General features: G+C 40.9%; 1 protein-coding gene across 6 annotated transcripts in view; it reads left to right on the top strand.

Annotated features, from left to right (window-relative positions):
- Window positions 1-14898, top strand: part of SCAPER (S-phase cyclin A associated protein in the ER) — a 522269-nt gene extending 507371 nt beyond the window's left edge. For all 6 annotated transcript variants that reach the window (XM_045448989.1, XM_045448990.1, XM_045448988.1 and 3 more), the window contains 3 exons: window positions 9069-9260; window positions 11838-11889; window positions 14453-14898. In XM_045448989.1, the coding sequence (XP_045304945.1) occupies window positions 9069-9260; window positions 11838-11889; window positions 14453-14556 (348 nt within the window). In that variant the 3' untranslated portion in view covers window positions 14557-14898. The remainder of the gene's footprint in view (window positions 1-9068; window positions 9261-11837; window positions 11890-14452) is intronic.

Genomic DNA, 14898 nt, shown 5'->3' with positions numbered 1-14898 from the left:
GCTTTGCAGGCACTCAAAACTCAGAAGACAGCTGGCTGCAAGGCTGTCACAAGCCAGTGCTCGCTGTACGGCCACACGTCCCAGCAGTCCGCTCCCAAGAGTCTGGCTCTCCCACCAACCCTCCTCTCTTTCAGATTCTTATGTCTGATGATTTGAGGCAAACCCTTGGCACCACCCAGCACTGTCAAGAACTGGCTATTCGATACCTTGCCAAGCAGAATATAGATTTTTGAAGAAAGGTCTTTTGTGTTGGTTTAATCTGTGTATGTTGGTTGGTTTAGTCTGTGCAGAATGGCAATGTGTCATCCTCATCTTCATGTGGGCTGGCAGAGGTGTGCGAGAAGCTGGCTGGCAGCCAGCCGTGGGAATGAACTCAGGCCCGGCGACAGAAAGCCTCTGTACCCAGGAAGGGACGGACTCAGTCTGATAGCCCTGGATGGGTCTGGGAGGTGAGAAGCCAGGACTCAGTCATAGGAGTTTTCCATTCCCAGCTCCACCAATGACTGGCTGGGGGACCTGGGGCAAGTCTCTTGAACTTTCTGAATGTTGGATTTCTTTTTATAAAAGATTATCATCATCCCTGTCTGCCCACTTTCAGAGAGCGTTTAGAGACTCAGATGATGTAGGTAGAGGGGCTTTATAAACTACTGAGCACTGTCTCTGCCGGTGACCGGCTTTATGTTGTGGTGGGTGTTGCTGAGGTTCTAGCAATGCAGTGTCCTACAGGACTTTGGATTTCTTCACACCAAATGAGACACCACTCAATACTCACAAAGGGAGGATCTTTTCCAGACCTGTCCTTATAACCAGGCTAAGGAGCCCTGAATTGGTGCTTAGGACCCTGAGGTCCCCAAGCCTAACTTCCTTCTAGGGTAGAAGACAAACAAAGTTCATTATTTAGGGGTGTCTTGATAGGCAGTTGGGACTGCAATAACAAAGTACCATAGACTGAATGGCTTATAAACAAGACAAATTTGTTTCTCAGAGTTCTGAAGTCTGCGAGTGTAAAATCAGGATGCCAGTCTGCCTGGGTTCTGGGGAGGGCACCCTCCCAGGTTGCAGACTGACAGCTTCTTGTATTCTCACATGGCAGAAAGAGCCCTGAGGGCTCCCTGAGGTCCCATTTATAAGGCACTAATCCCATTCATGAGATCTCTGTCCTCATCCTAATCACCTCCCAAGGGCCCCACCTCCTGATGCCATCACATTGGGAGTTAGGGTTTCAATGTATGAATGTAGGAGGGACACAAACCTTCATTCTGTGAGAAGGGACTAGATATGCAGACGTAAGGCAACATGATGTGAAGATCATTGCAACCTCCAAGTTAGAAAATGGCATCTGTATCTAATAAGAGATGTGGTATGATTCTTCCCCAAGGCAAGTCACAGATGAATTTGTGAAGTAGGAAGCCTCTGACATTTTGATTAATTCTTTCCGTAATTCTTATGTGCCCAGCACTTGCCCAGCACTCCGGGAGCGCAATGGAGCACTAGATAGTAAAAGACACAGTTTCTGCCCTTTGGGAACCCAGAATTAAGGTACACAACTCTGATTGTGATAGCTGCTGCCACGTCTTTGGGGTTGAAAAGAAAAGGCTGTCTCTGGCTGTGCTGCCTGGGCAGACTTCCTGGGCTTAAGGATTTCCTTAAGTGCTTTAAGGGAAGCTCATCCTGGATCTGAATCAGGAACCCACAACACAAGCCTATTAGCTTTAGCCCTTCCTGTTCTGCTTTTAGATTGATGAGTCTAGCACAACAGCCTCAAGACACACACACAGTAAGCTAAGCCTCTCTTTCTCTGTACCACTTACCAGTGTTTCTTGGACTGTGCTTATGCTGGGATTTTCTTTTCAGAGCTGTCAAAATGCACTTCCTACCCCACCACCACAAGATCCTGGCTGGCATCCCCAGCTCTGTTTGCATATCTCTCTCCTGTGCAAGCAGGGCCAGGGAGGGGCCGCAGAAATGGCTTCCCTGGGTAGCATGAAGCTTATTGGTGAGTCCCAGCCAGAATGCAGGGCCTGCTGCTGTCCGACCCCCATTCTGATGAGGGTGGGATAATGGAAAGCATTCATTAGGCCTCATGCCGGGAGGGGACTTCTGGTCCTACTAGTATATGGAAGGCAGATCCAACAGGAGAAGACTTGGAGCAGCAGAACTGGTGAACTAACCATACACTCATTAATAATATTTTTCACGTTGTGGTCACAGACTCTGTCTCATTTGCTCCTCACCTAAACCCTGAAGGCTGCCATCTATCTCTTTTTTCTTTTCTTTTATTCCAGTGTAGTTAGCATAGAGTGTTATATTAGTTTCAGATGTACAATAGAGCAATTCAACATTCTATACTCTGTGCTTATCATAAGTGTACTCCCCACCACCTGTTTCACCCATCCCCCCACCCATTTCCCTGCTGGTAACCATCACTTTGTTCTCTATAGTTAAGAGTATGTTTCTGGGGGGCACCTGGGTGGCTCAGTCGGTTAAGTGTCTGACTTCGGCTCAGGTCATGATCTCACAGTTCGTAGGTTCGAGCCCCATGTCAGGCTCTGTGCTGACAGCCTGGAGCCTGTTTCGGATTCCGTGTCTCCCTCTCTCTCTCTGCCACTCCCCTGTTCACGCTCTTTCTCTGTCTCAAGAATAAATAAACCTTTAAAAAGAAAAAAGAGTATGTTTTTGATTTGTCTTTTTTTTTCTTTGTTCATTTGTTTTCTTTCTTAAATTCCATGAACGAGTGTAATCATATGGTATTTGTCTTTGTTCATTTATTTTCTTTCTTAAATTCCATGAACGAGTGTAATCATATGGTATTTGTCTTTCTCTGACTTCTTTCACTTAGCATAATATACTCTAGCTCCATCCACATTGTTGCAAACGGCAAGATGGCTGAGTAATATTCCATCACATATGTATGCCTCTTCTTTATCTATTTATCTATCAAAGGACACTTGGGTTGCTTCCATAATTTGACTATTGTAAATAATGCTGCAGTAAACATAGGGGTGCATGCATCTTTTCGAATTAGTGTTTTTATATTCTTTGGGTAAATACCCACTCGTGGAATTACTGGATCATATGGTAATTCTGTTTTTAATTTTTTGAGGAACCTCCATGCTGTTTGCCAGAGTGGCCTCACCAGTTTGCATTCCCACCAGCAGTGCAAGAGGGTTCCCCTTTCTCCACATCCTCTCCAAATTTGTTTCTTGTGATTTGGTGTGTGTGTGTGTGTGTGTGTGTGTGTGTGTGTGTGTGTGTGTGTTGTTTTTATTTTAAAGGGAGCATGCATGAGCAGGGGAGGGGGTAGAAGGAGAAAGAGAATCTTAAGCAGGCTCCACACTCAGCACAGAGCCCAATGCAGGGTTCTATCCAATGACCCTAGGATCATGAGCCAAAACCAAGAGTCAGAAGTTTAACCAACTGAGCTACCCAAGCACCCCTCTTATGTTTTTTATTTCAGCCATTCTGACAGGTGTGAGGTTCTATCTCACTGTGGGTTTGACTTGCATTTCCCTGATGTTGTGTGATGATGAGCATCTTTTCATTGTCTGTTGGCCATCTGGATGCCTTCTTTGAGGATATATCTGTTCATGTCTTCTTCCCATTTTTTAATTCAGTTATTTGTTTTTTGGGTATTTGTATAAGTTCTTTATACATTTTGGATACTAAACCCTTATATCATTTACAAATATCTTCTCCCACTCAGTAGGTTGTCTTATAGTTTTGTTGATTGTTTCCTTTGCTGTGCAGAATTATCTATCCCTATTTTATGGAAAGGACCCTGAGGCTCAAATTAGTTAGCTAACCAGAGCCAGAATTAGAGCCCAGGGCTACCTAATAGCAAGCATCCTTGAGCCTGTAGATTCGTGGCTTATGGCCACTGAGAGACAAATGACCCATCTGAAATATACATGGTTAGAGAGGGCAGTCTTTCTAGTGAAACATTATTCTGACCAGGGGCAATGAGAAATCAGAGCTGTGCTATAGACTGAGTCATATCCCCCCAAAATTCATATTTTGTACCCTAACCCTCAGTGTGACTGTACCTGGAGATTGGGCTGTTAGAAACTACTTATGATTAAATGAAGTCATAAGGGTGGGGTCTTAATGAGATAGGATTGGTGGCCTTATAAGACTAGGAAGACAGATCTCTCCTTCCATGCATACTCGCCAAAGAAAGGACAGATGGAGGTGTCAGTCTGCAAACCAGGAAGAGAGCTTTCATCAACCCTGCTGACACCCTGATCTTAGACTTTCAGGCTCTAGAATTGTGAGAAAATAAATTTCTCTTGTTTCAACCACCCAGTTAGGACAGCCTGAACAGAGTAAAAACAGGCTGGTATTCAATCTGGGGGCTTCTCACCACCTAAAATTCTTCCACCAATCCAGCCCTGAAAGTCCAACCCACCTTCTCAGTGTAGCCTTCCACATTTACCTAAGAAGTAATCTCTTCCTCCCATGGGGCCCCCTAATACTTTATCCTTGGCTGTCTGATGACCCAGTCTCCTTTGTATCAATTCTCATTGGTGTACATACCTCATCTCCCTGAGAGCTAAAGCATGGATTTTCTCCATGTTCCTATAGCACCTGGCACAGGAGGCACTCGGTAAGTGTCCAGTGAATTTAGAGCTCTTTCTTGGCACGCTCGCTCGCTCGCTCGCTCTCTCTCTCTCTCTCTCTCTCTCTCACACACACACACACACACACACACACAGTGAACCAACTTATAATTCACCTATGTTTACTACTTTGTAGAAAGCACAAGGGGACCAGAGGTCAGCAGATGAAAGAATCAGTCCATTTGTCTGCTCCAGATTCTTTGTAAAAAAAAAAAAATTTTTTTGGTTGGGGGTAGGTGCACCTGGGTTTCTCAGTCAGTTAAGCATCCAGCTCTTGATTTTGGCTCAGGTCATGATCTCACCGGTTTGTGGGTTCAAGCCCCACATCAGGCTCTGCACTGACAGTGCAAAGCCTGCTTGGGATTCTTTCTCTCTCCCTCTCTCTTAACACTAGCATTCAGATTCTCCTGACCTTCCACTAGGTTATAGCACACATTGGCAGCATGTAACTTTCTGTCTTTTAAAGCCCCTTCTTCCCACAGCTGTCAGTAGTTCCAAAAAGAAGAGGGAATAGGGGTCCCTCACCTCCCCAAGCCCCCCCCCCAATCCCTTGTCAGTGATAGTTAAGAAAAAGGTGGTGAATACCAGGCATTGGATAAAAGATGCCCTTCTTCATTGACTCTGGAATTATGTCCACTGGCCTCTGCTGAAGAGAAGGGGCCTGTGCTGCCCATGGTCCTCTCTCCAGAGAATGATTAAGAATGGATCCAAGAAGGCTTTGAAGTACTCTCCCTTATGTTCTAGTATAGTCAAATAGTTTCTGTATGATTTATCTTAAATTCAAAATGTAGGAAGCTGGGGGTGCCTGGGTGGCTCAGTCGGTTAAGATCTGATTCTTAATTTCAGGTCAGATCATGATCTCACAGTTTATGGGAATCAAGCCCCGCTTCAGGCTCTGTGCTGACAGTGCAGAGACTGCTTGGCATCCTCTCTTTCTCCCTCCCTCTCTCTGCCCCTCCCCCACTCACACTCTCTCTCAAAATAAATACTTTAAAAAACATCAAAACATAGGAATCTAATTTTGAGTGAGAAGGAATGTATTTAAAGATCCAACACCTGTGGTCATGTTCTCATTCTTTATTTGGGTACTGGCAACACAGGTATATTCACTTTGTAAAAATTGAGCTATTCACTTTAGAGGTGTATGAGTGTGTGTGTGTGTGTGTGTGTGTGTGTGTGTGTGTGTGTGTGTGTTATACTTCACTGAAAAGTTCACTTTTCTAAAAAATTCTCCACCTTGAAAACTAGGAAAATTGAACAATTTTCCCAGGGTCACACAGCTAGTGAATGCCTGGAGTAAAGGCAAGAACTCAGATCTCCTAGCTCTTTAGTTAGTACCTATTTTAAAAGTGCACCTAAGAGTAAGTGGAAAGTTCAATTTCAGTTTCTTTTAATCTGAATGTTGCTAGAAATTCCCTTGGTTTTCTTAGAGCCCTGCTCTGCATCTCAAAGTTGACATATTTGAGGTACGCCTGGGTAGCTCATTTGGCTGAGCAACCTACTTCAGCTCAGGTCATGGTCTCATGGTTCATGGGTTTGAGCCCTGCTTCAACAGCTGACAGCTCAGAGCGTGGAGCCTACTTTGGATTCTGTGTCTCCCTGTCTCTCTGCCCCTCCCCTGCTCATGCGCACGCGCTCTCTCTCTCTCTCTCTCTCTCTCTTACTCAAAAATAAATTAATGTAAAAAAAAATTTTTTTTAAGTTGACATATTTGAAAGAGGGTTTTCTCATTATTATGGAGCCATACCAGCTCCCTACATGCTGTCTAACTGGTGGCTGTGGCCACCAGTGAAATTTACAGCCAAGCCACTCCTTTCTCCTGGTGCATGGGTCTGGAAAGGGCCTCCGTGGGAAGCCCCTATATGTTTTTGTTGGCCTGTGTGCCCTGAAAGGGCAGGTGGCCTGGCCAGGCTCAGAGTGGTACTCACCTTAGACCTTATCAGCAGCCCTTTGTCTGGACAAAGGTGACAGACCAGCAGTTATTGATTTAGTTACAGCTCCATCAGGAGGGCATAGAGAGAGAAAACATCATTATAAATCTGAGATTTTCTTTAGCTATTTCCATTTCATTCATTCAGCATGACTTTCATGTTCCATGATGACTCTGTCGACTTTAGAATGCTTGAGCAGTTCATGGGGACGTTTGACCACCCTAAGGCCTAGGAGTCAGTGACTGGATGAGATAAAATTGAGCCTTGCCCTCATCCCCCAAAGGCTCATCTGTCAAAAGCCTTTCAGTCAACTCTCTCCTGGTGCCCAAGGCTCTGAGTGTCAAGGTCATGATGCATCCCAGCCTTGCTTCCCTGCCCATGTGGGAAGTGCTTGGCCTAATTCAGCTGACCATTCAGCAGTGCTCATTGACATCGGAAACGCCACCCCTCTGTACCAAAAGCCCACCTGAATTACCTGGAAGTGGTCTCACCCACCAAGTCTCAGTGCTATAGGTTGGCCCCCTCCTGGACTTCCTAATCCTGTCTCCCCACAATGTCTGAAATGTGGTCCAAGGGACAGTGCCGACGAGATGTCCCACTCTGGCTCACAGCCAAGCCGGGGGGTGTGGCTTTTACCACCCTGGGTGGACCCCTTCCCTATAACCTGAACAAGTTCTATCATGGGTGGTCCTGTGGGTAGAACACCCTGCCCAAGGTAACCAGACCTCCTACATCCATTTGTGTCTTCCCGTACTCCAGGGACTTAAAAGTAGTGGCCTCTGGCAGGTCATTCACTACACTGCTGGTGACCTCTGTAAACTCACTTCTTCAACAGGCAACTGATAGTCAGCTCTGTTCCTCGAGGGGACTGACAGGCCCCCCAAGGGGCTTGCTTTCACTCCAGTGAGGGTCAGGAGTCCAGATGGAGTAAGTTCTGGTTAAGTTTGCATGTTCTGTGCTCCTTTTACCAGGAACCAGGAACTGTCGTCTTTGAGTTAACATTGTGCCTGTGCCAGCCAGACTGGCCAATTTAATATCTTTCCAATTAGTGAATCTTCCAATAATAGCATTTTAACAATGAAGTTCCAAAGAAAAAATTTCTTCTTCATTTTTGTCCAAAGGGGGAAAAGAAACGTGTAATAATGGTATTATAAATTCTAAAGTGGTGATCATTTGGCTGTGCTACAAAATTTGTTGCTAATAATTAAAATAAAGATTTAAGTAAATGCTTTATCAATAAAATAGACGATAGAACATATTTTTCTCAGCCGGTGTCAGGAAAGGCAGCACACAGCCATGTGCTGAATTGTCACACTGAGTCTTTAAAATTCCTGCTGGATTTGAAGGTATTAACAAGTCCCTATCAACATTCTCTAAGGGTTTTTGATGTCATTTTAGCTATTGAGCTAAAATATGTGAACTATTACCTTGTTGATTTTGTCCTTAAACCAAACTGCATTATCATCTGAGAGTATGTTCTTAAAGTATTGTTAAAAGTACTTTGAAAACTTGTAAATCCCTGTAATTTATGTTTCTCCTGCCTCTGCTGTTTCATTCTGTCCTTCTGGTTTTAATTTGAATGCAGTCCTGTCTGGGTGTGTACCTGTAAAATTATGTTTTTCCAAGTACAATTTACAGTCCTGACCTTAGATTCTTACAGTGTCCCCAGCATTCTCTGAGCTTCCTCTTATACCAAGAAGTGGGCTTCGGGTCCTTCAGTTCTTTCATATTAGAACCATCTAATCAAGGTTACTTGAAACAGATCCGATTTTGACATTTCTTAGTTTATCATGTAGGCCCAGGGAGTAAATTAGGAGGGCTTCCCTGCAAGCCCATTAATTGCATTGCCCCATTCCTTAAAACATATACACTTGTAAACCTAGACTGCCTCAAGACAAGAGTCTCATTTATCTAAACAGTTCTCCTTTTAGACTCAATGGCACTGATGGAAACACAGATAAGGAGTGTGGATCAGAGGAAGGATCTTTTGGAGCCTGTGCTTGCTGAAACTGTTCCTACTCCCCTTACAGTCCCCTTTTCTTTCCAAGGGCCTGTCTGCATATACAGAACAGTCAGTATATCCCCGGAGCTTGGTTAGGGGAAGACCGCAGCAGGCAGTGCAGTGGGAGAGGGCATCTTTCTTCTGAGGGGGCTCTTTGCAGGTTTCAAGGAATAGGACTTCTCTGTTTTAAAGGGAGGATGGAGGGCGGGCGGGCGCTTTGTTAAAGCAGAGTCTGTATGTTGAATCCTCTCCCGCCTGGCAGCCGAGCCCTTCATCGTGGACTAGAAATGGCCGCAGAACTTTTGGAATCGTTTCCTTAAGTTGGGAAATGAGATTTCTTTACTTTCTGTTCCTTTAAGAACAGATATCACTTAGGAGTCTTTTTTTTTTTTTTTTTTTTTTCTCCTTACACTCCTTCAGTGTGTTCTCCATGGTTCTTACAGACACTGTTGGGAGTGGAGGAGAAAGGGGCAGGCAGAGCTTTTTGGCCGTTGACCTAGGTTTCCTCTTCTGTTTCAGGTCATCGTACAGTCTGGCCGCCACCCCACGGTGCTGCAGAAACTCTGCCAGTTGCCCTTCCAGTACTTCAGTGACCCACGACTGATCAAAGTGCTGTTCCCCTCACTTATCGCTGCTTGTTACAACAACCGTCAGAACAAGATCATTCTGGAGCAGGAGATGAGCTGTGTTTTACTGGCCACATTCATTCAGGTACCTTCTGTGTTATGCCTGATTCTCTGACTTTGAGTGGAAGCTAATGCAATTGCAAAGTTAAAGTGAACCAGCTGTTTATTCTTGCCATCCTCAATGTCTTTAAAATTTTTCACGTTTTTATGTGCTTGAAAATTAATTTCTAAAATATTAGGATAGTAAAACTAGGGTTGAATGGTGTAAACTTCAACGTGGAGGACTTCAAGAAAAGGATATTTTTCCAGTTGTTGAAATGGTACACCCACACCAAGGAAACATTTTAAAAAGGTTGCCAGACTTCTTTAAGGCTTTTAACATTTACATTCACCTTGCCTTTAGTGCAGCTACAGGGAATAGATAAGGATTGCTGAAGAAGAATCAGTTAAAACTTCAGTTGATTTGTAAGTTTTAAAATAAGTATGATTCGTACACACACGTGTGTGTAATAAAAACCTGCTATATTGCTTTTTTAAAAATCTAACAATTGTAAGTATGGCCTTATATTTTTCTGATCCGGTTAAAATTCTGTAGGACTAGAATCAGAATTAGTGCTGTAGCAAAATAAAGCAGTATTTTCACATCTAAATTAACTGCGTCAACTGACAATAGAAACTCAAGTTGGCTATTCTTTAACATTTGCTAATAGCTAATCCTGCAACTTTTTTTCTGTCATTGTAGATCATTCATTGCTGAAAATCTTCCATTTTCCTTGAAATGTTCTATAAAACCAATGTTTTTTTGTTCCATGATGTACGTGTGATTAAAAGACAATGTTTTCTGTTAATAACAATGAAACAGAAAGCAGAGCTCTGTAGCAGTATTCTTCTTTATTCTGGCAAATATACATGCATCTTTGTTGAAAGGATGTGATAGTGCCCAGCTGGTTGGGATGGCTAAAGAGTCCAGCTTTCTTCACCTTAGACAGCAGTTAGTGGTTTATGTTTTTTAAACTATCCTCTATTAGACCATCAGTTAACAAATACAACTAGATCAATTGTGTTTAGAAATGTTTACTTTCAGCTTAGTTGTTCCGATTGAGTCTGGGTTCTGTTTTCTGAAAATTTTTTCGAAGATCTGCAGATCCACAGGTAGGGTATGGATTTCAAAACAAAAATCTTATGGTTAAATTAAAACCTTAATAAGATCTTACATAACCATCATAGCAACATTTAAGATTTTGCATATATTCTTAAAGGCTTAGGATTAAAATTTAAATAGAAAATACTTGGGCGCCTGGGTGGCTTAGTCGGTTAAGCAGCCCACTCTTAGTTTGGGCTCAGGTCATGATCTTACAATTTGTGAGATCGAGTCCTGGGTCAGGCTCTGTGCTGAAGGCACAGAACCTGCTTGGGGTTCTCTGTTTCCCTCTCTCTCTGCTCCTCCTCTGCACTCTCTCTTAAAATAAAAAAATAAACTTAAAATAATAACAGTAATAATAATAATTTAAAAATACACTATAGAGTATTTTAAGACTGATCTTAAAATTCAGTCTTGTATTCAGGAGGTAATTTCTGAGTGCCTCTGGTGTTCTGGGCACTGTTCTAGGCACTAGGAATACACCAATGAATAAAACAGATAAAAATTCCTGCCTTTATAGATCTTTCATTAAAGTGGGGGGAATCAAACAGAAAAGTAAAACAAATAGCATGTCAGGTGGTGTTAAGTACTATGGAGAAAAATAAGGCTGGGAAGGGGGATGGGCTGCCAGGGAGGGGGATGTGATGTGCAATTTTTTTATGACATGAGCAGAGAGGCCCCAACCAAGACAGTGATAGTTGAGCAAAGACAGTTTTGCATCTGTATGAACTTAGTCCCTCACATTTTCAACCACTTGGAAAACAGTTTATGAAAATACAAATGATTTCAGAATCTAAAGTAAAAAATTTTTACTTATTTTCATCTGGTATTGATCTTAAAGCCTTCTAACTTTTCTCTGTGCTATTTAACACACATTTAAATGGAATTTAATGTAAATGTAACAAATTGAACATACATTTGGACACACACATTTTGTAAATGTTACAGAAATTTCTTATTTGAGATAGCATGTTATTTAGTGAAATTAAATCAGATTTTCTTTTCTATAAATAATTATGCTCAAAGGAGTAAATATATAGTGGATTTTAGTGTATAATGTGGTTCTTTGAGGTCTGCATGTGTTAGGTTATTAATAGTCACTAGAAAATGATACTAAAAATAGGAGCTGGTAGTTTGTCATAGGTCTCTGAAAATTTACATAAAAGTGAAATTACTAGTCTTTTTTAGCTGCAGAATATGTAAGGGCTTTTAGAGTTATGCTTTTTTAAAAAATGTTAAAAATCTATCAATATTTTAAGAGCAAGTTTGGCTAAAGCATTCAGTTTGCTGAAATAAAGTTGTAGTTTCTGGCCCCTGATGATCTGTACCAAGATTTGAGTCATCACTATTTGATTTAAATTGAGAACCTGAACATCAATTTCTTAAGCTTTTATATTTGGGCTCCAAAGTATTCATGCAAAAATAGTTGTCTTTAGACTTCAGAATCACATTTAAAACTGCTGTCAGAGAAATTCTCTGTTCATAGCACTGGTATAAAAACACTTTTCTTGTCTCACACAGGATTTTGTACAGACTTCAGGTCAGGCAGATAACCAGCTTTATCAGCCCAAAGGTACGTCCTATTGAAATGAAATGTCATATGTTTGTTAGCTGAATGGACATGTTTCTTACTCCACCCTCTGGAACTATTACAGAAATCATTTTATTACATCACCCTAAAACATTTGAGATTCGGATACCAATTATAATTCAATGAGTAAAGAAACTGATTTTGTTATCAAGCATTAATGCATCAGAATATACAGAGAAATTTTGAAAATAAAAGCACAAAACATCTTTACGTAATTTATATTCACCTCATACAAGATATAACAAATAGTGAATAATTGCTAAAGAGCCACTTTGTAATACAGGAGACAATCAGGTCATTAATATTGGCCTACATTACTCACATAAATGCTAAAATCACATAGATTTGGTTTCCTGTCTGTGTTCAGAATAAAATTATGAATGATAATACCCCATATTTTCCCCCTTAAATTCAAGTACTTGGATATTTTTATTGAAAATAAAAACTGTAAAATTGTTTTACTTGGAGAAAAAAGAACATCAGATTAGTAAGAGTTCAGAGGCCAAATGATTTACAAGCATTTTTTTTCCTGTAGTGTTCCTGCTGAGGTGCTTCCTATGATCAGAGCTGGAGATGTAGAATATTAAGGACATTTTTACTTTTAAAAAATATTCTGCTACACTGTAATTGAGAAGTACAAATGGCTCTTTGTCTGGCTGTTGTGACAGCACCTTTGATTAATGAGGCCCTAATACAGATTTTTCCCCAATTCTTCCATTAGTTTGATACTCCTTAAAGTGGCCAGAGGCCCACTCCCAACAGGACCCTCTAGGTGACCCACCAAGTAGCCCCTACTTGGAGGGGTGGTGAGTCACCTTGTCACCTTGGACAGTCTCTCTCTTTCTCTCCCTCGCCTCTCTCTCTCCCTCCCTCCCTCCCTCTCTCTCTCTCTCTCTCTTACACACACACACACACACACACACACACACACACACACATACACACACGTACACCAATTATCTATAGTGGGCAAATGTTGAAAAGTACATAGAAAAGAATATAAAGCTGTACCAGTATCATGAAAAAAAGGTCAGGTTTTATTGGTTCAGACACTCAGAGAAGTAAACAGAAAGCTATGTTCCTTTTCAGAAGTTCAAATCAACATCATAGTACCATTTGTCTAAGCCAGAATTAGTGTGCAAGTTCAGGACTGCCCTGACTCAGTCACAGCCTTTTTTTTTTTAAGTTATTGGAGGCTGCAGTGAGTGAAATCAGTATAATTTGTTACTATTTCTTAAAACAGTGTTTTAAATTTTGAATATATGAAAATGCCTTGAAAAATCTAATGTATTTTTAATTGTACAGCAACTTTTTTGCCCGTAAGAAGTACAGACATTCTTTCTTCTTCCTTTCTCCTGACTGTAAGGATGAGTCACGATTTGCTACATATCTGGCAAACATAGTCCCAAGAGCTGCCTCAGCTCGGTGGGTTGAGGCCTGTGAGAGTTTCAACCTTCTTTCTTTTCCAAGGACCCATCTTCTTGATATCCACGCTTTCCCCAATTCCAGTATGCTTAATCCGTAAAACAGCAAATGGAGAACTGTTCTCTGCATTTCTCAGAGTCATTATATTGGTGACAGCTCTTAATATGCTTACTTGGTTTTAAAAAAAAAAGTGAGGGCACCTAGATGTTTCAGTGGGTTGAGCACCGACTTCAGCTCAGGTGAGTTGGAGCCCCGCGTCAGAATTGCTGCTTTCATCATAGAGCCTACTTTGGATCTTCTGTCTCCCTCTCTCTCTGCCCCTTCCCTGCTTAGTTTCTTCTCTCTCTTAAAAATAAATAAACATTTTTTTAAAAAGAAATTTTCTTTAAAAAATAATTCAAAAAGTTAAAAAAAATTATTCCATACTAGACATCTGTTCTCCTTTTGCTTAGTTTAAGTCCCCAGAAATGTTTCAAGGCATTTTAGTTCATTGCCCAGGTAAACCTCTACATTCTAAGTGTAAAGCAGCTCCTGGTAGCACCACATTCTTATTGCTAAAGGAGAATTCTGATTTTCAAACACTGGCTGCTTAATCACTACCCAGCTAGGAGGTTGTTTTCTTTGCCTACATTGATAACCAGTAAAGTTCTCACTCATTCCCTCCACTTTGTTAGATGACTTGAATGCCAGATTTGAGCATTTTTTAAAGTCATATTTAAATTAAAATATTTTAAATTAGGCTATTTTAGACGACAAATGTCAAGTTTATATACAGATATATCATTTTGAGGCTAACTTAAGGATGGAAGAGATGACTGTCATTTTATTTGGATCACCATACTTATTTCCCCCTATTTTCTTACTCTGGAGTCCAAAAACAGGTTTTTTTGTAATGTTTTACATAGGGATTAATGTTTGAATATGTTAGAAGCACAAAATAAATTGTGATTAAAATATGTATATTTTATGCTGTAGGTAGATAAAAATAGATCAGTTACCTTCTTTATATAAATTTGTATCATGGTTTATTTGAAGTGCATGTCTCCATTTTGTAGTCAGATATCAAAATAATTTTAATTTCTTAAACTTCAAAGAATTTATTATCTTTTTTTCTTCTCAGGAAAATCCCTTGGTTCCCAAGACTATCTTGAGCTGGCTAACAGATTTCCTCAGGAGGCCTGGGAAGAAGCTCGACAGTTTTTTTTAAAAAAAGAGAAAAAATAAATGATTTGGTTAGTTCTGTATTTGAGTGCCCTTGTTAATATTTTAAACTGTTCAAACAAATGTTCTAACTGTTCCTTAAGAAGCTCATTTTCACATGTTTATACTCTCCCCCTGCATTGTAGATATGGTATATACTTTGCACTATTTATAATGACTGTAGATACTTTAATGTTCTTTCTAATTCTGGAAGTTGAGTTTATTTCACTTATGCACAATATTTTGGAGTTCGGTTACCTACATCCTATGATAATATATACTTTGCATTTGTAATATGGGTGAAATTAGACATAAAATTAGCAAGTCTGTTTTGTTCTTGTAATAAAATAACTTATTCTGTTTGCA

The sequence above is a fragment of the Leopardus geoffroyi genome, chromosome B3 (genome assembly GCF_018350155.1).
Source record: "Leopardus geoffroyi isolate Oge1 chromosome B3, O.geoffroyi_Oge1_pat1.0, whole genome shotgun sequence".
In the NCBI taxonomy this organism is placed as follows: Eukaryota; Metazoa; Chordata; class Mammalia; order Carnivora; family Felidae; genus Leopardus; species Leopardus geoffroyi.
This window is presented reverse-complemented; position numbering and strand designations above follow the sequence as displayed.